The 22,797-nt window shown below is 40.8% G+C and overlaps 1 protein-coding gene across 2 annotated transcripts in view; it reads right to left on the bottom strand.

Moving 5' to 3' along the window:
* Nucleotides 1-4,018: 4,018 nt before the first annotated feature.
* The window catches only part of ENPP3 (ectonucleotide pyrophosphatase/phosphodiesterase 3), a 95,377-nt gene continuing 76,598 nt past the window's right edge, over nt 4,019-22,797 (bottom strand). For both annotated transcript variants that reach the window (XM_054991652.1, XM_054991660.1), the window contains 5 exons: nt 18,105-18,243; nt 17,105-17,182; nt 16,076-16,208; nt 12,029-12,185; nt 4,019-4,236 (listed from right to left, as the gene is read on the bottom strand). In XM_054991652.1, the coding sequence (XP_054847627.1) occupies nt 4,060-4,236; nt 12,029-12,185; nt 16,076-16,208; nt 17,105-17,182; nt 18,105-18,243 (684 nt within the window). In that variant the 3' untranslated portion in view covers nt 4,019-4,059. The remainder of the gene's footprint in view (nt 4,237-12,028; nt 12,186-16,075; nt 16,209-17,104; nt 17,183-18,104; nt 18,244-22,797) is intronic.

Genomic DNA, 22,797 nt, shown 5'->3' with positions numbered 1-22,797 from the left:
TGATTCAAGGGCTTCAGATTTCAATCTTGTCAGTGGCTCTTGTTGAAAAGGAAGAGGCAGCAGATTCGCTGGGCATTCTAGAGCTCTCTCCCGGCAAAGGCAATCATCCAAGCTGCCCCTCTATTCTCAGGTGATCTGAGCAAGCTTTTCTGCTGCCTCCTTTCCTGTCACTTGTCAAAGCAAGAGGTAAGGTACAGGTGCCTCACTCACAACTGAGCTGTGTTTTGGTGGTACATTCAAAAGGAGACAGAGCCCTTGCTTCACTAACTCAGGCTTTATTGTAAGCAAGTCTGGTACTACTGGTACTACTTCAAACTGTGATACTGGATTTAACTGTTTATTAGTTGATGTTTGGAAAATTTGTGACGGCGTATGGCTATAGACAATAAACTCTTTGGTACTTGGTACTGGCTGCAACAACAACTCCTCCCTTAGTTCTCTGACCACTGAGTAGAAGCTGCATTTCCAGTTCCTTTCTTACTAGATGTGGTCTTTGTTGCAGCACCCTCAGGATATCTATCTATTCTAACAGGCCGTATTCCTTATTTGGTTGCTGGAGAGAGCCATATGGTGATATTGGGGGGGGGGGTTAAGTGATGCTGCAGCCCCCCTGTTCTAGTTTTGTCTCCTTTTCTTGCCTGGAGGTATGGTTGTGTGGCCTAGCAGGGTAAAGGAAGGCAGTTCTATTTGTTTCCTTTGCTGTCCTCTTTTGTTACTGATAGTTTACTGAGATGCACTCCTGACCAATGGAATTCCCCTCCCCCCACCCCCACACACACTGTGAAGAAACAAGGCTCAGCGCATTAGGCCCAATGCATCTAGAAGACTAAGTATCCCCAGGGGGTCGGTTGGGGGTGTGTGTGCGGAATTCTGTGGCATTGGTTAACAAACAAGAGCCAACTGCTGTCCAGGAATGGAGTTTTTAAGGCAGGAGCTCTTGCTCCACAGCAGCAAGAGTTGATTTGACTGGGGCTGGGGGAGTGGGAAGGCAGCCACTTGTCACAACATGCATGAGGAGAGTGTGACTGTGCCTCTCCAGCTTCTTACGACAATATTGTTGAACTTTGGCAGCAAGCACCACACTGGAGATTGGGGGGGGGGCGTGCTTTGACCCCAAGCACTAAATTACAGAGAGGGGAAATTCAAGGGCACAACTGGAAATTGAAATGGCCTTGAAATAGTTGGCTGAAAGGCCTCCATGCAGAGCCTTGGTAAGGTCTATAAGTTCAGGCAGATCTCCTAAGAAGAAGTGAGTCAGAGAGCAAGTTTCAATTACTGGCAGATCCACCCAATGATCTAAGTCAAAACATGACTTAGGGAAAATGAAGGGGTGAGAGATGAGATACAGTCAAGATGCTTGGAAACCAGCCCCCTCCTCAAAGAAACTAAGAGAGGGAGAACATAGCATTCCCTTTTGAACTCCATGAAAAAATGCAAGGGAGTTTCTGGTGGCTGGGGTTGTAAATGGGCGGGCTAAATTACTACTCCCCCCACCCTCTCCCCCAGATTTGTTTGCACCTTTGATGGGCTGTTTCTGATTCCCCTTTTGGGGGATAATGCCTAATGGTAGCAAATTGAGTTTAGGGAAGAAGTTGGGTGTGCGACTCCCACCTAATTTGGCAGGGCTTGAGAGGAAGAAAGCAGCAAAATAAACTCAGCCCCTCTGGACAGCTTCTCCCCCTGCAAGGAGAATTAATATCACTCAGGCAGATTACGGAAAAATAGGGGAATTGTGGGGTACGTGATGGTGGTCATGTCGCCTCTCTGCTAGACTGACAAAATTGGAGGATTATTAGTCCAGGAATCTTTTTGTTGGTGGGGGCTACATACAAGTGAAATTCTATATTTAATCTCTATAAACAAGAAGACACATTGCATTATACAGACAAGTGCATAAAAGAAATCAAATGTAAATTCAGGGATACGTCAAGTAGCAAGTAGTTCCATAGCTGCCATTCTTTATATAATCCATAATCAGGTACTTTCTACAATATGAAACCACAAGGAAGAGTTCAGTGCAGTGGCTGAGAGTTCCCTACAGTAAACTTCAACTTGTTGGAATATAATGACAAACCAAAAGTAACCTGAAATCACAATTAAGCTTTCAAGTCACTCTAATGGTGTAGTAGTAGTGCTCCTCACCAGCAGATGGCTACATATAAGGGAAGTAGTTACAGACAAGGGAAGTTAACTAGTACTGTCGAAGGCTTTCACGGCCGGAGAACGATGGTTGTTGCGGATTTTCCAGGCTGTATAGCCGTGGTCTTGGCATTGTAGTTAACTACGCCAAGACCACGGCTATACAGCCTGGAAAATCCGCATTAACTAGTACTATTTATATTTTCTATGGACATAATAAACACATCATATGGACAAGCACACAAAAATGCAAATTCAAGTTGATACATCATGTTGAAAGTAGTTCCATAGACAAACTATTAGTCCAGGAGCACTCCTTATTGGGGGGAGGGGCGCTATATGCAAGGGAAGTTCTATGTATCATCTCTATAAACACAAAGAACATATTCTGTGATACAGACAAGCACACGAAAGGGGAAAAATGCAAATCCAGGGGATGCATCATGTAGAAAGTAGTTCTATAGCCATATAGTCCATAATCGAGTACTGGCTACAACTGGACAGCCTTTTTTTGCATGGGCAGTTTTTGACACTTTGGGCCCCATGCCTCTTCAGGTTTTCTTCTGAATTCCAAACACTTAACTCCCCCTTCAGATTTCAATACAGAGTTCAAAAAACAGAGGCGGAAAACTAGGAAAAGAACCTTTGAAACACCACATTGAAATTTAAAGGGGGAGTTACACATCTGGAATTAGGAAGAAAACAAAAGAAGCATGGGACCAACAGCGGCAAAATCACTCGTGCAAAAAAAAAGCCAACATTTGGAAACCACAAGGAAGATATCAGTGCAGTAGCAGAGAGTTCCTTAGCGCCCCCCCCCCCCAGTACAATTCCACCTGCTAGAATTTGGGTGTCAAATGAAAGTAACCAGAAATTACAAAAGCACTCAAGTCACATAAAAAATGCTACCAATATCAATGTGTAATTATGGGGCGGGGGGGGGGGAGTAGCAATACAAGTGACATGCAAAGGATTACATAACTCCAAATATACACTTTTATGAGATTCTCTTGCATGCCCCTTTTTCTTATTAATAAGGGTGGGATTAAACACAAACCGCAACTACCAGACAAAAATTGGTCAGATCTAACATTCCAAGTCCATGAATCTTATGGCACCCAGAAAGAAGCACAAGAAGGTGCCGGGCGGGGGGGGGGGGGGTGCGCATGGCAGCCAACTTAGGGGCTGACACATTGAGTGCCCCAAGGAGGATGGAGATGGGTAGGAATAGCTGTTTCTGCTGCATCCAGCCCTAACACCAGCCCTCTTCCCATGATTAACCCAACAGGCAGGTTGGGGAATGTGCTGCTGATACAGCAGTTGGGCTGTCAGTTATGCATACTGGTATTGCTGGCAGCAGTTGAGCTGTTAGCTGTGTCCATTGGAGGTACTGTGAGCAGTTGGGCTCTCAGCTACACTCATTGCCCCCAGCCTATGCTGCACCAAGACCTGAGGAACTTGTAATCAATAAAGTTGTGGCCTGATTTTCCCCAGCACAGTGTGTCTGTGTCATCTTTTCCCTCCCAACACCCCCATGGTAGGTCCTACTCCAGGCACAAGGGGAATGCTCCACCGTATGGCTTTCAAATACACTCAGAATGATGAAACTACATGTCAGTTATCAAACCCACAAAACATTCCTCCAGTAATATTTATAAAGCCCAGAATTTTAAAAAAATAATAATAACAATGCACGATGCTTTACATTTACATACATTCATTTTACATGATAAAAGTTCATTACTCATAATTCCTGATGTACTGTTTTAGTATTCAGAACCACTTACAATCATGTGTTATTTGGTGAAAGCTTACATTTAGAAGTTTGGTGCAACCTGAATTCCAGATAACACCAAAATCAATAATACCAAAATCAGACTTATTTCAGTAGATGTTCCTTTATTATCAATTGACACACACTCAGTAAATAATAGTTTCAAACGTTGGCAGAAATGTCTTTAATTGTAGAATATCAGGAAGTGACTGGTTTCTCCCATGATAGAAATCTAGACCCGTCAAAAGCTCCACATCACGGACACGTCCAACATGAGCCTGCATTCTTTTTTCAACCCACAGGATCTCTGGGAGGCCATTCATCTGAAGCAAACAAGCACAAAACTCAAACTTAAATAATTTCCTATTTCTATATACAACATGGCTGTAGCATGGGTGATGGATCTTTGCTCCTGGAACTTGTTTGCTCTTTAAATAGTTAATTTCCTTGCAGCCACCATGATATATGAGTATTTACCCAAAGGGTTTATCCTGTTTTCTATCTTTGAGAAGAGGGCTGGGAGGCAAATACTGCAATCAAACAGTGCAGAGAAATCAGAGCACTATTGTTAGGCTATGTCTGTATTTCAAGTACTGCCACTGCAAAGCAGAAGAAGGCAATGGTAAACCACAGCTTACTTAGTGTTAACTGTAGACCTGGTGCTTTACAGATTCTCAGGGCTGATATTACATGTGTATTTTCAAGCATTTTAATAATGATCGATTTAGTTAATAAACATCAACCACTGATTGAAAGTTGTGTTTTCCTCCTTTTAACGGTGACATCCTAAGCAGGGTTACACCCTTCTCACTCCATCAATGTCAAAGGTCTTCTTTTTTTTTTTTTTTTTGTAAAATTTTTATTGGGTTAGAACATTAATATTTTTACATTACATTGCATTCAATTACCCTAATTTTTCGTTTCTAACCCCCTCCCTTTCCCCCCCTTTTGTTGACTTCCAACAGCTTTCCCACCCTCTGTCCCTTTTCCCTTACTTCTATTAATTTCCTCTATCTAAAACAAATATATATTCTCCATTATATTAAGCAGTACATCTTTAACTCTTTTACTTACTAAACATCCAAACTATACTTCTTTAGATAAACAATTTATCCCATTTTCCAGTTTTGAATATTTCTGTATGTCATAAACCATAAAAATTTCCCACATTTAAATCAAACAATTTGATTTGTTCTCTCTATATTAATCATTTCTTCTTTTTATAGTATTTCTATATAACTCATCACATAGTCAGTCATTTTAACTCTTCTATACATTCAGTTTGGTGCATATAAGTCTTATCAAGTAAAAAAAAATATTGTTAATTACTCAATCCTCATGTTTAAACCGTTAATTATTCTCTATCAATATTCTATCAATTAACCTTTACATATCTATATATATCTCAATCAATTAATTAATCTAACTGCTTATAAATTCACATTTCTCTTCCTCCCCCGGTAAAGTCACCCCTCTCTTTTATACTTTTATTGTACTTCAGTAGTTCTCAAACTGCCACAGTTTTCCTCCCACCTCCCACTTCTTCTCCAGATATTGTTTCAGCTTCTCCCAGTCTGTGTTAAACTGCCCTGAGTCCAGATCTCTCAGTTTTCTTGTCATCTTGTCCATTTCAGCCATATACAGCAATTTGTAGATCCAATCTTCAATAGTTGGCACTTCTTGTACTTCAAGCTTCCGAGATCTCTGGAAGTTTGGTTTTCTCCAAATATGATGCTATTGATTCTTTGGTTACTTCTTTTTTATTATACAGCTTAGCATAAAATTTATAAAAGGCTCTACTAATGGTAGTCTGCTCCAGGTACGTTTTATTTTCTTCACAGATTTTATTTATTATTTTCTTTTCCCTTTTCTTCTTCAATTGCCATGCCAAATATTTCCCAGGTTTATTAGCACCCTCAAAAGCTTTTTGATTCAGTCTTTTAAGGTTCCACTCCAATTCTTTATTACTCATTGCTGTTAACTGTTCTTGAAGAATTTTAATTTCCTGATGTATTTTCTTTTTCCCTGGTCTCTTTTTTAACTGTATTTCTTTGGCCTTTATTTTCTCCTCAATCTCTTGTCTTTTCTCCTCTTTCTTTTTCCTTGCTCTGCCATTTAAGTCCATTAGTATGCCCCTTACAACCGCCTTGTACGCGTCCCAAACTTTACTGGTTGGTACTTCTTTATTCACGTTATATTGTATAAAAAACTTTGTCTCTCTTCTCAATATTTCCATATTTTCACTTTCCTGTAGCAAGTCCTCATTTATTCTCCAGGCTTTCCTTTTTCTCCTTTTTCCAAATTTCCACATAATTGGATTGTGATCTGAGCCTACCATCGGCATTATTTCTACCTCCTTAGTCCATAACGCTAAGTCCTTTGAGGCCCAGATCATATCAATTCTTGATAATGTAAGATGCCTTGCAGAATAAAAAGTAAACTGTTTGGTTTTAGGATATTCTCTCCTCCATACATCTTCGAGAGTCTCTTGTTGAATCAACTCAAAAAAAAGCTTTGGCAATAGTCCTCTTTTCTTTTGTGCTGTTGTAGTCTTTTTATCTAGTTCCAAATCTGTCACTCCATTAAAATCTCCAGCAAGAATTATCTGGTCATATACAAGATCGTCTAAATGCTTCCTTAAATCCTCAAAGAAGCTTTCCTTTGCACCGTTAGGTGCATAAAGTCCGACTACCAACACTCTCTTTAAATTCCAATTACATTCCACCGCTACAAATCTAGCTTCCACATCTCTCATAACAAATTTTGGCTGCAGCTCCTCTTTTATGTACAACACCACTCCTCTTTTTTTCTTGTTAGAGGCCGCTACAAATTCTTTGCCCAATTTTCCAGATTTTAAATATTTTACATCCTGTTTTCTAATATGGGTCTCCTGCAAACAAACAATATCACATTTTTGTTTTAGTAGCCAATGAAAAATATTTTTCCTCTTATTCGGTGAGTTTAGTCCATTTACATTCCAAGATAATACATTACACTCCATATTCATGGTTTTGTTGGTAAGTCTTTTTCATTGTCCTTGATAAATCTCTCCATCTCCCGCTCAGATCTGATGCGTTTTTTTGCCCCTCCAAACTCAAAGGACACTCCTTCCGGTAACTCCCATCTGTATCTGATATTCATGTCCTTCAAAGTTTGAATTAGCACTCTATATTTTTTCCTGTCCAGTAACACTGATCTGGGCAGTTCCTTCATTATGATAATCGTCTTGCCATCAATCTCCAATGGATCTTGAAATTGTTTTGTCACAATCCTCTCTTTCATGTTTCTAGTTGTAAACTGCACAATCACATCCCTTGGTAGTTTCCTCTGGGTTGCAATTCTCGAGTTCACACGGTACGCCACATCTAGGATAGCCACAATTTCCTCCTCCTCCTTCCCCAGGTAATCAGCCAACACCTCAGTCATCTGTTCTTGCGCTGACTTCCCTTCCACTTCTGGCAGACCACGAAAACGAAGCTGCTTCTCCATGTGTTTAGTTTCTGCAACTGACATCCTCCCCTTCACCAGTCTCATCTCTGTTTGTTGCGTTTCTATTAAATTCTCCATCGCGTCTTCTACTGTTTTAACTCTCTGCTGCGTTCCTTGTAATTCACTACTAATCGTTTCCACGCCTTTTTTCACTTCTGACAGCTCCGACTTTACTGTCTGTGTAACTTCTTTGACCTCTTTAATAAGCTCCAATTTCGTGTCCTTAAGTTCTTTCATCATGTCTATAAGCTTTTTGTCCAAATTTTCTATTGCCGATTGCCACTCTTTTTTCAACATCGTGGGGCTTGCTTTAGCTCGCTCCCACGAATCTGCTCTCTTCCTTAGCTCCGTGGCATATGTTTAAACGTTTTCCTTTTTTTCAAATGTCCCAATCTTTGCCAAAATTAATTTTTTGTATCCAAAATGTCGGGCGTCTTTTCTCTATGGTTTCTCTATGTTATTGTAATCCAAGATGGCCTACTTCCTCTTCCGCTGAAGCCGCGACCCTTCCCTTTTCAAAAATGGCGATTCCCTACTTCCTGTCCGTCGGCAAGGGCCGCTTCCCTCCAGCCACTCTATTGTTGTTACGCACTTCCTGTCTCCCGTCTTCCCACAGCAGGTCTCGCGATGGTGTCTTTTTCCCACAGCTCCAAAACCACAGGTATTCAAAACAATAGTCCGATTTTTGCAATAACTTCTTTAAATTTAGTCTCTTTTAAAATACAACTCCTGCCGAGTCTTCACCTCCTTTTCACTAGTCTGTTGCAGTTTAAAAATCTACTTTCTTTCCTCTCTGTTTTTATCAATCTGTCCCGTTTCAAGAGATAGCGATCTTTACCTTCTCTTCAACTTTCTCGGGTTGTAATCGCTGTTTCGATCTTAAATTCTCCTCTCGACTTCCCTCCCCGATCGAAGCTTGGGTATGTAGGTCTTATGCCAGCCGAATTGGCCCCAGAACTGCCGCAGAGATTATAGCCGACCCGTCGCAAGGTGGGACCTCAAGGATTGGGGGGGAGACTCCTTGAGTAGAGCCCCCCCTCATCCGAGATCTAGCTCACCCTAGGGTCTTGAGCGTTCTTTGCCTGCTCCCCGCCTGAGAGCAGTCGGCCGCGGGTTATTTTCACCCCTCCGGCCGGTTAAAACGGCAGTCCGGTCAGCTCCGCAAATGGAGCTGCGTTAGACCTCCATGAATCCCAAACCGGAAGTCAATGTCAAAGGTCTTATAAGGGTCTGCCGCTCTGCATAGGATGTGACTATAAATGTTTTCCTACCCACTCCAGGTAGTGCAGAAGACACTTCCTCACTTGCCTGTCTTGATTCATATTTCTCTGCAACTTGGACACACTTGCAGGATGTAACTTCCCTTTTCCCATTGCCCAGCTGCCCCACTGCAACTTATTTTACTGGGGATTTATTCCACTTTGGTCTTGGGCAAAATAGATAAGGCTGGAGAAAAACCTTGCAAATTCTCTGATGTGGATTTCCTTCATCTTATTCCATTGAAACTGATGAGGCTGGAGAGAAAGACTTCTCATTTTCATCAATGCTGTATTTTTTCATGTGTTACTTGCAGGGTGGAAAAGACACCAGTGACACTGGCAAGACTTTACCCTGTCTTTTTCACTAGTGACTGGAATGGTCATACCCCAGATAACCACTATCATGGACAAGGAGGAGGAACATGGCAATGGAGCGTCGTCTGATACAATAGTGACCAAAAAGTCACTTCCATTCAGACTAGATAGGTAATGTGTGCAAATGTCATTCTTAGATCTGCACAATTCTGTGGAACAGTACGTGAAAGGCTAAGCGTGCCCTTCAGATACCCTGCATCCATTTACAAGTGACACAAAAAGCTCAGTAAGGCTGAAATAGTACCATAAATCTACTTTGTTTCATAACCATAGTTATAAAGTGATACAAATGCATTTAAAACAACATGTGTCTTTCATACATGCACCCCACTAGTAACAATAAAGCACCCTCCACACCACTCGAGATCCCCGCCCCCCGCCGACCAGCTGAAGCGCAGAAAAGGCTATCCCCTTCCCATGGGCCAGCTGAAGTGTGGAAAGTTTGGAAAGGGACCTTTACACTTTAGCTGGCCCACAGGGGAAATTCCCTTCCTGCAGGGTTAGCTCAAGCACGGAAAGGGCCCTTTAAACTTCAGTTGGCCCGCGGGGGGGGATCCTCCTCTGCCAGTCAGCTGGAGCCAGCCGTGGGGTTTGAAAGTGCCCCGAAGCTTCCTGAAGCTACTCGAATCGCTTCGAGAAGCTTTGATTCGGCATTTCCAAATCAGGGCCAGCATGCTGGGCCTGATTTGGAAATCCCAAATCTTTAGAAATCATATCCGATTTGGGTATTTATCCCGAATCGCACACCCCTTCATATAATATCATCAAGCCAACCGCTAGTTAAAAAGAGAAGGAATAGTAGCTAAATACTAACAACAAACTCAGTGTTTACACAGTACTTTAAAGTGGTCAATGCATGCAAGAAATATATTTGCTGTAATCCTCATGAATCAGTAAAGTATATCATGTCTGTATTATTTGCCCAGTATCCGACCTAGGGAGCTGAGACTGTGGAATTGTGCTTTCCTTAAGAGTAGCTGCTGAGTTCATGGTAGAGGTGAGATTTGAACCAGGGACATTCAGCATTGACAGGACAATCTTAAGCAACTTTACATACTTTTGCACCCCTTAATAGACTTTAAAGGGTGTAACTTTGCTTATGTTTGCAGTGTTAGTCTTGTAACCACTACCATATTTACTTGAAAGGAAGATAACTCTGAATGTAACATGAGGTTGTACATAAAATCAAATGACTCTGAATTTAAATCAACCCCTCCTTTAAAAAGGTTGCAGTATGAACAATTTTTTTATTACACAGTAATCAATATACAATAAATAATATAGATTACAGAAGAAAATGTTATTTTCACTTTTTACATCTCTTTGCACTTAATTGTTCACAAGCAGTATTGGATCACACTGGTTCAAATTTTAAAAGGTAAGAGATCGGCTTTTTAACCACAATTTCAAGCAAAAGCTTGGATAAATTGACCAACTGGCAGTGCAGTCCTAAGCATAATTGCACCCTTCCAAATCTATTGAAATCAAAGGGCTTAGAAGGAATGCCTGGTTTTCTCCTCCACCCCAGTTCACAAGGCTTTCCATAGGCTAGGAAGTCACACTTTTCCAACAGAAGGTGTCATATCTCCAGTCCAGCAGGACATTTAAAATAAACTACTTGTCCTTGGACCAGCAGTTGAATATGGTTGCTGGCTCTTGGCCATTTTGTTCTGGGGCTAGGCTGGAAAGCTAGCCCCTGGTGTTTTGTTCTGTTTGGACTTTGTGACTTGACTTTACAAGGTAACATCTGGTTTACTGGGAACAGGATTCTACTAAGTGATTTAGGCTTTAGTTAAATATTCTTTATTGTTTTACTATTCTGCTTTTGCACACTTTTCTATATATGTAATCTTTTGCTCAACTCTTATTATTGGGTTATTGGGTTTTGGGTTTCAATCTGAAACCAGCACCTTGGTCTATTTAGCTCAGCTACCAGTTAACTGTTTTATTTATTTATATATTTTATGTTACATATAGTTTGGCTTTCTCATTGAGACTCAAGATAGATTACAAGTGTGAGTCAGCACAGTCAATTTCAAAGATATTTCAATAAACAACATAAAAGGGTATACTGAGTGGAACACAGTATACAGGTGGCCTATCTTGCTGGCATGACTTATTGACACCCAGTAGAGCTGGAGACTCTATTTTCTCAGTATCTGAGCTTAGCATTAGTCAGAGGAAATTGGTGGCAGCGGTCTACCCTGGGGTCTGCCCCCAGAGTGTGTTTGTTCTTGCAAACTCACCCCTGGGGACGTAGGAGCAGTGACAACAAACTCATCACAGCTATAGCTCATGCTGTGCCAATTTACTGTAAACCCACTGAAGGCCTGAGTTTCTCTCTCATGGGGGAAAAACTGGCACTACTAGGCAACTTTGGCCTGAAGTACAGGAAAGAAGCAAAAGCTGGTGTGGAGTACTATTCGGAGCCATAAACATGGGTCAGTAAAGGAGCAAACCACCCCCACTGTTCATACCTATTCTTACCATTTGCTAGGCAAGGAGCTGTAATTTCTAAAGTTAGCCAGCAAGTCCACCTAACATCTCCTCTCTCCCCATGAAACTCAAAGCAGCTTGAAAGGCAGTATTTGCAGACTTTCACTGCCTCTCCTCTCTGCTGGTGAATGAGTTGGCCCACTTTCTCCAAAGCTCTTCCTTCATGCACAGTGAATCACCTCTCACACTTAGTGGATCTTTACACCTGAGCAGAAGACAACCCCTCTATTTTAGGAAGCAAAAAAAAGTTTTTAAAAACTCATCTTCTCTTCAAGTAAATAGGATAGTTGCACTGGCTCAATTACTGTATTTAAGAAATGAGTGCAGTGAATAGTAGAAGAGATATTTGCCTTCTTACTTGGTTTCATATACATCTCTTCCAAAATATTTGCCTCTGAATACACCGTACATTCAGGATGTTGTAGCTCTGCTTTTTCCGCATCTGCCAGCAAACAGGTTATAAACACTTAATGTCCTCCAAGTAGTGCATACTTACAGCACAGCTCTCACTGTTGTCAGGACGATGAGGAAGAATAAAAGACAGGACATCCAGGGAGCTGGAGCAGTTCAGTGGAGTGCTAGATTGATTCATACAGCTGGTCAGCACAATAAAGTAATGGGTCGGAATAGGAATCTGTGTGCTGGTTACGTACCTACAAAAGAACACCAATTAATGGCTGTGTACCAAATCTAGACATTTGAAAATTATTTTCTACCATTTCACTGAATAAAATTTCATGTACCTGCCTCATTAAAAAAATCGTTTTAATATTTTCAAGGTATTTCTTCCTCATCTTGTAGCACAAATTATTGCATTTACTCTCTTAGTCTTGTATTATTAATAGGTGCAAAAATGATTAGAGGTCTTTAAATTCTCTAATCATGTAATGTTTGGATGCAACTCCCAGGTCACCCAAGTTAGTCAGATACACATTCTCGAAGAGTCCATTTCGCAACACAAAACTGACAATGGGTGTTTCAGTGATCAGCATGTTACATTAATAGTAGGAAAACAGAAAAGAGACATATACATTATTCTCACACATACATTAGGAAGAGAACTGCTGTAGCACAGTGGTTAAATTGTTCGGCTGCAAATCAGCCCTTTACTGGTTCAAATCCTACCTCTGCCATGAGCTCAGTAGGTGGCCTTGGGTAAGCCACTCCTCTCAGCCCCAGCTCCCCAGCTGCATTGTGGGGATAACAATAACACTAACTTGTTCACTGCTCCGGATGAGGCACTAATCTGTCTAGAAGAGTGGTATATAAGCGCAGTTGTTGTTGTTGTTGTTGTTGTTGTTGTTGTTGTTATGGATAAATACATTGTTACCACAGTGGGCATACAGTGACTACTGTTTCTTTTTATTTCTATCCAGGTGTAGATTCATGGGAATATTCTCTTCACCATATGGGCAGTTGTTCTCCTCCCCCTACCCATATGAGTACACATTTACCTCAGTACATTAGCTGGTGGTAAAACATTGCCTGTATTTATCCAATGCAACTATCTAGATTGATTCTCAGATATAAGATACATGCACCAAATTGATTGTGATCCTGAATTAGTTTATTCTCATTTTATTCTCATTTTATTTTGTTCATATGTAAAATAGCATTTAATCAGAAATAACATTTTAGAAAAATTGTGAGACTGAAATTCTGATACATCTGAGGGAAGGATTTATCCCTAATTGTTTTCTTGAAAGTGCTGCATATAAATATGTAAACCACACAAATCACTGCCTACCAGAAAAGTGTCACAGACATCCATACAAAGTTAAGTCCGGTGTTAATTCTCCATTCAATCAGCAAACAGGATTATCTTGCTATGACTAATTTTGTACACATCTTAACATGTCTGTGAAAACTTGTAAACAACGTTGTGTGGCTGACAGGATATTAAAGCCTTTGACTTGGGAGGAAGTTGTAGCCTGTCATCTTATCCTTCCTCCTACACTGTGGCAGAAATGTTCTCTCTCTCCAAACCATTTCTGACAAATGTGGCATCAATTCTAGCCTAGAAGACAGCATCTTGAGTAACATTAAGGCCACAAGCCTTCAGGCACTGCTTTACACAGCCAAATTGTTCAAGTCCTCTAAGCTTCTGTCCCTTAGTCATTATGTAACTAACATTTGATAGGCTTATGCCACAATAAACATGTTGATCTTCATGGTGCCCCAATACTACTTTTAAGTACTTTAAGCTAATTATTTCATTAGATTGGCTTTGCACATTATATACATTCAGAAGAGACTCCCAATTGATGAGAACTCCTTAGCAGTAGGTTTTAGAGGTACACTGTGACCAGTGATGCATTTTAGGGAGTCTTAGGGCCATGAAACTAGACATGAAAGTGTCCATGTGGTGGCCATGAGGATGCTGTTGCCATTTTAAAGTGATTTTAAAATCTTGCTAGGGCCTGAACCTTATCAGGCCTGCAGCACAGCACTCTCCGCCCTGCCTGCATCTTTTTAAGTGTTGGAACAGCAGCAGTGGGGGTGACCATTTTGGTACTTAATAAGATGCAGAGGGGAACAAGAGCCCCTCAGTCCACCATACTACATGCCCTTGTGGCATTTTAAATGGTGCTTAAAACAAAGGGTATCAAACCTTCCTGTGACCGTTATTTAACATAAAGAAATCAATCAATAAGAAGTCAGTATATGTTATTGTCTTATAATCTGTGATACATCCATCCAGGGGTCATTTCGTAGAAAAAGAACTGCAGGAACTCATTGGCATAACTCATTAGCATATCTCATTAGTATGTGTCATGCCCCTTGACATCACCGGAAGTGTGTCATTGGCATGACTGATTTGCATATGCCACACACCCCTGACATCACTGGAAGTGTGTCAGAAGGCAACACCCACCCCCTCAGGCCCCTTTCCCCAAAAATCTCCAGGTATTTCCTGAAAATAAAGCAGAATGAACTCAGAGCAGCTTACCCTCCTCTGGAGAGCCAGCCCCAGCAGCCCTGCTTGCACTCACTCACTCACTCACTCACAAGTCATGAATGAAAATAAAGCAGAATGAACTGATAGCAGCTTACCCTCCTCTGGAGAGCCAGCCCCAGCAGCTTGGCTTGCACTCACTCACTCACTCACGAGTCACGAATGAAAATAAAGGAGAATGAACTGAAAGCAGCTTATCCTCCTTTGGAGAGCCATCACCGTTTGCAGCTCCCCCGCCCCCCGCGCATGGCCGCCCTTGCCCTGGGTTCCTACCAGGGAATCCAGGAGGCAGTGAGGTGGATGGTGGGGGGGGGGGGTGCTGCTGCTGCTGCCTCTGCCTGCTGCTAAAGACACAGGCAGCAGGGAGGAAAAGGAATCATGTGGGCGGGGCCAAAACCCACATGATCTCTTTTCAGATGTTCTGGAACACTGTTCCGGCATGTTCCCCCTTCAAATGAGCCCTGCATCCATCCAATCAAAGTGCTAAAAGGCCCTAAAAGGGCAAATGACTATGTATTGCACATTAGCACTTCGATTAGATGGATGTATCACAGTTTATAAGACAATAACATATGCTGACTTCTTATTGACTGCTTTCTTTATGTTTAATGACTGTCACAGGAGGGTATGATACTCTGTTTAAGCTTCATTCATATCTGTGGACGCGTCTCTGTTTGGTTTGGGCATTTTAAATGGTGATGGCATGCTCATGGCCACCAAGAAGATTCCGACACACCCAGTTTGGCCCTTATTCTCTATGGCACTAAACCAGGCAGGGAAACTATAATAAGCACAGCAGTTTTCTCTGGGACTAAAAAATGGAAATGTATGCTATTCAAATCACAGTCTAAGCAAGTAGAACTGCTCATATCAGCTGATCAATATATGGCCAGTTGCTCTGTTTTATGTAACTCTATATATTTGTTGGCTTAGAGCCAATCTACACATTTATTTATTTACATTATGTATAGTCTATGTTTCTCACTGAGAGTCAAGGTGGATTGCACATGACAATAGAGTTCCAGGGCAGTAATTTGTTACTTGGTCTTAAAAGAAGCTGCAGAAAGGGGACCCTGACATGCCCTAGGATCATGAAGAAGGGGGGGGGGGTAACTCTTTCTGCCAACAGTGTTATAGTTCCCCTCACTGCTGGTTTAAGCCAGTCAATTTGGCTGTTATTTTTTAAATAATATAAGTTAAACAAATAATAAATAAATTTCCATTCCAGTTTCAAGTTCTGCTATAATGTGATTATATAATATTTTCAATACATAATATTTCCTGATTGCCAATTGAAAACCTTTGACAACAAATAAGTTATTTTGATGTAAATTATATAATTTTCTATTTATTTATGAAAATAAAATTGTCTAGAATGTTGTACAGAATTTGTAAATCACATAGAATAGTCCAAAGGCAGTTGATGCAACTTTATTGATGACGATAAATAATTTTGGTCCTGTAACATACAAGGAAGGAAAACCACTCTGAACCTCCTTGGCTTAGAGAGTGGAATTCAACTGTAAATCCAGAATCAAAAGGCATATCATGGTAATTAAAAAGAATTATCTTTTTAAAAAAACTTACTGTTTAATTTTGTCAAGGGAATCAAAGTGGCCATCACAATCATAATCAAAAATAGGCCCACTGATCACATTCAGTCCATTCCTCTCTTTAGCATATTTTGGGAGTAGTCTTTCATGGAAGTAATTCCATATTCCTGTAGTTAAGAAGACCATGAGTTAGAATTAGCCTCAAAGCTAATAAAGTGTTCTATAGAAAAATTCCAGTTACAGGTGATGAGAATGTAACTAAAATCTCAGGTTCACAATTTGGCCAAAAATTTATAATTTCATTACATGCCCACTAACATTTTAAGCCATCAGATGAACAACATATAGTACTGGGCTGGATAACCTCTAATGAATCCTAAATCTGACTGAAATTACTCCTGGTGCTCACGTTTGGAATGGCAATGGTAAACTCACGAATCTTGTGACTTTAATGCACAATATCTATTCCATGGGGATCAGAGACTCTCTCTACACAAGCCATCTTACATAGGGATGGTCAAGTGACTTACTTTCCGTGTGGTCTTATATTCAAGTGTACTTTGTCTCCCTAGCAATGCATGTGTATTCACAATGGGAGAAGAAGTGTAAGATCTTTCACTTGAGCATCTCTGTGTAAGATATCTTGTGTAGAGAGACTCAGAGTCAGGGCTCATTCTGAGGTTTCCCATAGTTTTTCCTCAAGGACACTCCCTGCCTATAAACCAAGAAGGATTCTCCTACCCCTATCAATGCCGCCATTTCTGGTTTTGGTGGAATAGAAATGCCCAGCAGTCTAGCTGTAGAAATACACTGTTCTCATTAATAGCCAGCTTGATAAAGTTACCACTGCACCATCTGGAGAAGCAAGCTTCCTGGAAGGCCCACCCAGAAAGTCATTAGAAGCAGAAATGTGGTTTTCTATCCCTTGACCACATAGGACAACAGAAGTTCAGGTTGACCAAGAGGTGAGAGGAGCAAACTGCCTTTTATATATGGGCGACAAGAAAGCAAATATTCTTTGGCATGCATTATGGAAGTGTAGATCAATTATATTAAAACTTACTTTTGAATTCTTCATACATGGGGACAATGTTGCTAGTGAGTAAAGCATCATATTGTTCAACATCAGTTGAATTCAAGTCTACAAAATTAATAGTATACAAAAGTTCAAATAAGACAAATTATGTATAGCTTTAAGCTGAACACAGTTTTGTATAAACCATTGAAGGATTTAGTTATTAATCTGATACACTTATGAAGACAGAAGATGTAGGCTCTGTGTTGATTCTGGGTTTGTGGGAAAAGCAACTTGCAAGATTTGATGGTGGAGCTCCACCCTCTAGCCTGGAGGAGTTCAGGATCAAGAACTGAACTGCTGAAGGAGGCAGGGTTGGCAAGCATATATCTAGAACACCAGGAGACTTTGGGAGCAAGGGATGAGAAAAAAGATATCATCAACACATCAACTTCACTTCTGGCTAAAACGAGGAAGTGACATCATCAATACTCTAGTATTTTGCTTGCCTCTATAGTAAAACCATAGATAGCAATAATATCCTAGAGTGGCAGCGATACTACTTCCAGGTTTTAGCTGGAAGTGATGTTGATGCATCAACTACATCCCCCCTCCCCATTTCCTCATGCTGCTTATTTGCGTACCAATGGGGAGTGGCTGTGATTTGGCGGAGTATTGCCCACCAAAAGCAAACAAATGGGACTTCTAAAGGAAACATTTATCAATCTTGCTGATAGTTGATATACTGTTAGCCAGAATTTTGGTCAATTATCTATTCATCTCCTCCATATTTTCTTATTCAGTATAAAACTAAATCTGCTGAACAAAAAATATTTAGATATGATAAAAGAGCCCTGCAAATGACAGTGACTATTGTAGCAAAGCTATTCTTTTTTCTATCATGAAACACCACTGAAATCCTCTCCTTTTTAAAAAAAATGCCACACATCCCTAGTGGGTCATTTCAGTGCTGTGTATGTTTAAACATGCAGCCACATCCAACTGATTAAAACTTTAAGGCTATTTCTATATAAAGAGCTTTACTAACTAGGAGGATAGAGGAAACCGTGGGTGATGTTCAGGTCTGGCTGGTAGTTGGAGCAGTTTTGGCTCTGAGCAGCAGGAATTCTAACATCTGGCCGCAGACAGTCTGTAGCATTGGAAGGAAGAGGAGGTGCATCTTCCAGCTAGAAGGGAAAAGGGTGGTAAAAGAGAAAGAGAGAGGGGGAGCATTACACCCACGGTTGTGGCTAACCTAATACCTTGTATGGTTTGTGACTTCCTAGCACAGCTTTCATTGATTCTTTCTTTTCCTATTTTTGTAATGAATCATGAGAATGCTAGAAATAGAAACTGACGTTTTTCTCCAGACTGTTTATTCTTTGTCCTTCAGCATGTTGATAATGCATGATTGGGGCAGAGCAAAAGAGGCTAGAAGGGATTTAGGCACCTTGTAAAGCAGCAAAATTATAGGACTTTGGACCAAATACGTAGTATGTTGTCTCCTGGAATTTTCCAAAAAGCAGCACATTTCTGACTGTAACAGACTAGTTAAGGGGTATGACTTGCACAAGGGGTTCTTTGAGATTACTTATTGTCACAAAATATGAATGTATTATTTTCCTGAAGGCAAAGGAACATATGAATAAAAAGTGGGGGTGCTCATGGGTGAGAGATGAAAGTATTAGTTTTCTGCTGCTGCAAAGCAATGGCCAGTGGGTGAAGAAAGTTCCTATTACCAGAGGGTTAGCTTGGCAGTGGTAGACAGAGAGACAAGCTTGGAGATTAGCTGAGTCCATTATGAATTGATGATATCATTGGTCAGCAGCCAGACATGAGCTACATAGTACATCTAAGAAGAATCGCTCTCTCCTTCTGTCTACCCGAGTTGCCCTATAGCAACCTTCTCCAGGTACTGATCTCAGTTCCCTCCACAAAACATCACTGTGCTTTGACATGAACAAATTTCAGCTAAACACAATCCCCTCCATACCGATGCAGCAGTGCTAATATACAATGTTTAAACATCTGCATTATAATCTTCTGAATGAGCATAAAGACACACACAATTTCATTGGTGTGCTTGCTGTGGAAATGCATTCTCTGTTCATCACTGCCAATTTTGCTTCAGTAAGCACAGCAAAGCTAAAGAGAGTAAGCTCTATTTAGTTTTTAACTTTTTGTCATGAGATCAATTACAAAAATCATCCAGGTTCATTAAAAATTTTTGCACTGGTTTATTTTTAACATGTATACATATCAATGTTACCTTATCCTATGTAATATAATATCCTGTTCCTAAAGGAGTCATTGAGATGGGAGAACAAAAGAACAGCCTTGGCAAGAAAAGTCAAAGTATCCAATATGGTTAAAAAAAATAGTCTGGAACAAACACATCCACTAACAAACCTTAAGAGGTAACTCAAGTTGTCACCTAATATGTCCTGAAGGGACCCTCTCTTGTATATGACCTATGATCCCATCATTTCAACCTAAAGACATTTAATGTTTACTCATTGCTAAAATGAAGAAAAATCTCAGTTATTCAGGACAGTATCCACTGTTTTTCATTCTAGCCTGCTGGTGATTTTTATCGAAATCAGTTTCATGTAATAAAGTTAAATAATTCTTAGATTTAAGACTATTTTGTAGTTCTGCTGACTGCTGGCCTTTTAATAGTATTGTTCTGTAGCAACATTTTGGACTTCTGTGATATGAAAAGTTATCAAAACAGCATGTTCCTATTTTAATCTTTAAATTAAAAACATGTGAGTACTAATTATTTGGATATCTGGGGAATTAAAATTGGGTATCTAAGGGATTCAAACATAACAAGCTACAAAACACCACTACTGCATCTGTTCATTTCAGCAGGAATTTTGATGGAAGGCTTCCTAGGAAGTGAATGAAGAATGTACAGTATCTGCTAGGTGGACAGAATCCTTGCTCAACAGTTTGGCAGAGAACTAGTATCAAGAGGCAAGGTTTACATTTAGCACTGAATCCTTTCTTCAGGGGGCAAAATCTGCCTGTAGCCAAGATTTCAGTAGATGTTACAAGAGGCAACAGAGCTGCCCCCATCCAGTAACGCCCCCCCCCCCGCCCATTCCTCCTAATGTCCATGCAAACACAGCACATTCCATGACATCATCATCCTTTATGAATTGTTCGGCCTACACAGCTAAAGATGGCAGGCAGCGGCAAGTCAATAGAGCAAGAACAGATCAGTGCCTCTCATAACAGTTTGGTTACGCCTGCACTGTTGATCAGAGGAAAAGTACAGTCGTTGTCTCTGGTAACCAGAACTTGCTTTAAAAAGGAGTCAGTAATCAATGTGTCAAGAGGCATAATTTATTTGCATTTTGTGGGACTTTAAATACAACATTTGGAAGCAGTAGCTGTGGTGTGGTAGGTCATGTCTCAGCCACTTCCAGGGTGTTTTTTTTTAAAGTGACAACAGGAAGAAAATAATATACATAAATAAACCACAAAAAGGACAGATCCTGTGAACTCACTGAACTGGTTGTGATAACTCTATTCAGTTCAAAAATTCTACCAAAATCTCAGTAGCCTTTTGATCTTGTTACAGTACAAGTTTAATTATGATACCAATTTCAAAAGCTCATCTAATGGACCTCATTTTTATACCAGATATATGTGTACATATAAGCTGCATACATTAACGCCCCAGCATTAATCAAATCTCAGAGACAGTTCATATTATCCAAAGCATTTCCAAATACAGTCTTTTCCACTGAAGTCAGTTTCCACATTCAGGTGCAAGTCATAAATTAGGTAAAAGATAAGAATCATCAAGTGTTAAGAAATAACTGGCATGCAAAACATGCATTTATGAATTGGTCCCTAGACCTTCTTGTGAAATAGCCGGCTGTGCACACCCACTACTGTACAAAGTAATCTCTGAATAGTCATGAGTGGACTCAGGAGCACTACACACTTGTTCTCCCAAGTAATGGATATGAAACCTCCCTCCCCAGTACCTTCTGTGTACACAGAGGTAGATGAATAAGGACAATATTTATAGTAAAATGGAATCCCCCTGGTATGGAATGGCTGAATATGAAATCTCTCCCCTCCATCTGCCCCAATTCCTATTCAGAATAATATGAGCAAAATGAGATAAAACACCAGAATTACAACATCTTCCACTTATGAGTATGTGAAAGAGGGTGGTTCCACACAGACATACAATTGTATGTAACTAAGCCCTAATGCTTTTTTTTTTTTAATGAAAAGCAGTTTTGATACAGGCGGACATAGAGCCAAAAAGTAGCAGTTGGGATGGGAGAATGCTAAAGAAAACAGTGTTTGTTTAGCAGGGGTCATTTTGTAGAAAAAGAGCAGGAGGAAGTCATTAGCATAACTCATTTGCATAACTCATTTGCATAAGCCACGCCCCTTGATATCACCCGAAATGTGTCATCGGCATAACTGAATTGCATATGCCACAACCCTTGACATCACCTATCCTGGCTGGTTTGGACCCAATTTTGGCCATTCAGGGCTGAAATTGGGCCCAAAATAGCAAAAAAAGGGCTGAAAATGGCCAGAAACGGGCCCCAAATGGTCAGGATTGGGCCACTGATGAGCGGGAGAGTGATCCACCACCCATCAGAGGCCCGATCTGGGCCGTTTCGGCCCCAATCCAGGACGAAATGGGCCCAAAATGGCCGAGTCAGGTGGGTGGGGCCACCTGACATGTGTCCTCTTTGGAGAACTGCCGGAACTGCGTTCCTGCGCGTTCCCCCTCGAAATGGGCCCTGTTGTTTAGTATGTTGACTGTAAACTGGTGTTGGATCCCATGATGCACAAGGGAAACAAACTGACCAAACAAACTGACCTACAATGAAATCCTAAGCAGAGTTACTCCGATCTAAACCCATAGAAATCAATGGGCTTAGACTGGAATACCTCTGCTTAGGATTTCACTGTTAGAGCAGTTCCACTGTGCAACACCTATTGCTTTCTTCCCTATATACTATAGTGTCCAGAAATTAGTTGCACAAGACCATGCACAAACAGACATGCAAGTAGGAATACTGGGGTCTCTTCCTTACATTTCTGCTTGTGCAAGAACTCTAACACAAGCAAAACTTTTGCATTGGATCAACCCTGGGAGACTAAGGATCAAAGTACCCATGAAGCTCACTAGGTAACCTAAGGCTAGTAACACTATCTGTATGTCTAACCTACCTCACAGGGTGGTTGCAAGGATAAGACAGAACAGGAAGTGCCATTTTTGAGCCCTATGGAGGAAAGGTGGGGTTAAAATGTAATAGACTTGTCTTTCGAGCCATGCAGTGGTCATTTGGAGAAGAGAAATGGCAGGCAGCAAGCCAGCGACTCATCTCCTTTGTCCTACCCAACCATCTCAATTTCTTTGCTGTAAATTTCCCTGACAGATCTTGCATCAGTTATACACAGCTGCAAGTAACATCTTGAAGTTAGCTCCCCAGTATAAAGGATAAAGTCCAAACTTCTGCAACACAACTGAGTAAACATTGCAGATGTTTGTGTTCTTTTTAATGGCAGTGGAGAAAGAATGTGTGTATGTGTGTGTGATTATGTTTGTGCATGTTTGTGTGAGTGTGTGTGTATAAAAGAGTCAGAGGGAGGGACAAGGCGAGGAAGAGAGGTGGGTGGCTTAATGTTACCAAATCCTTCCTCTGTAGGAGATGAATGTTTTTCCTTATAAATGTCACCAAACACCCAGAGGTGAA

Source organism: Eublepharis macularius, chromosome 1 (genome assembly GCF_028583425.1).
Source record: "Eublepharis macularius isolate TG4126 chromosome 1, MPM_Emac_v1.0, whole genome shotgun sequence".
In the NCBI taxonomy this organism is placed as follows: Eukaryota; Metazoa; Chordata; class Lepidosauria; order Squamata; family Eublepharidae; genus Eublepharis; species Eublepharis macularius.
The sequence above is the reverse complement of the archived record's forward strand: the minus strand, read 5'-3'. Positions and strand labels throughout refer to the sequence as shown.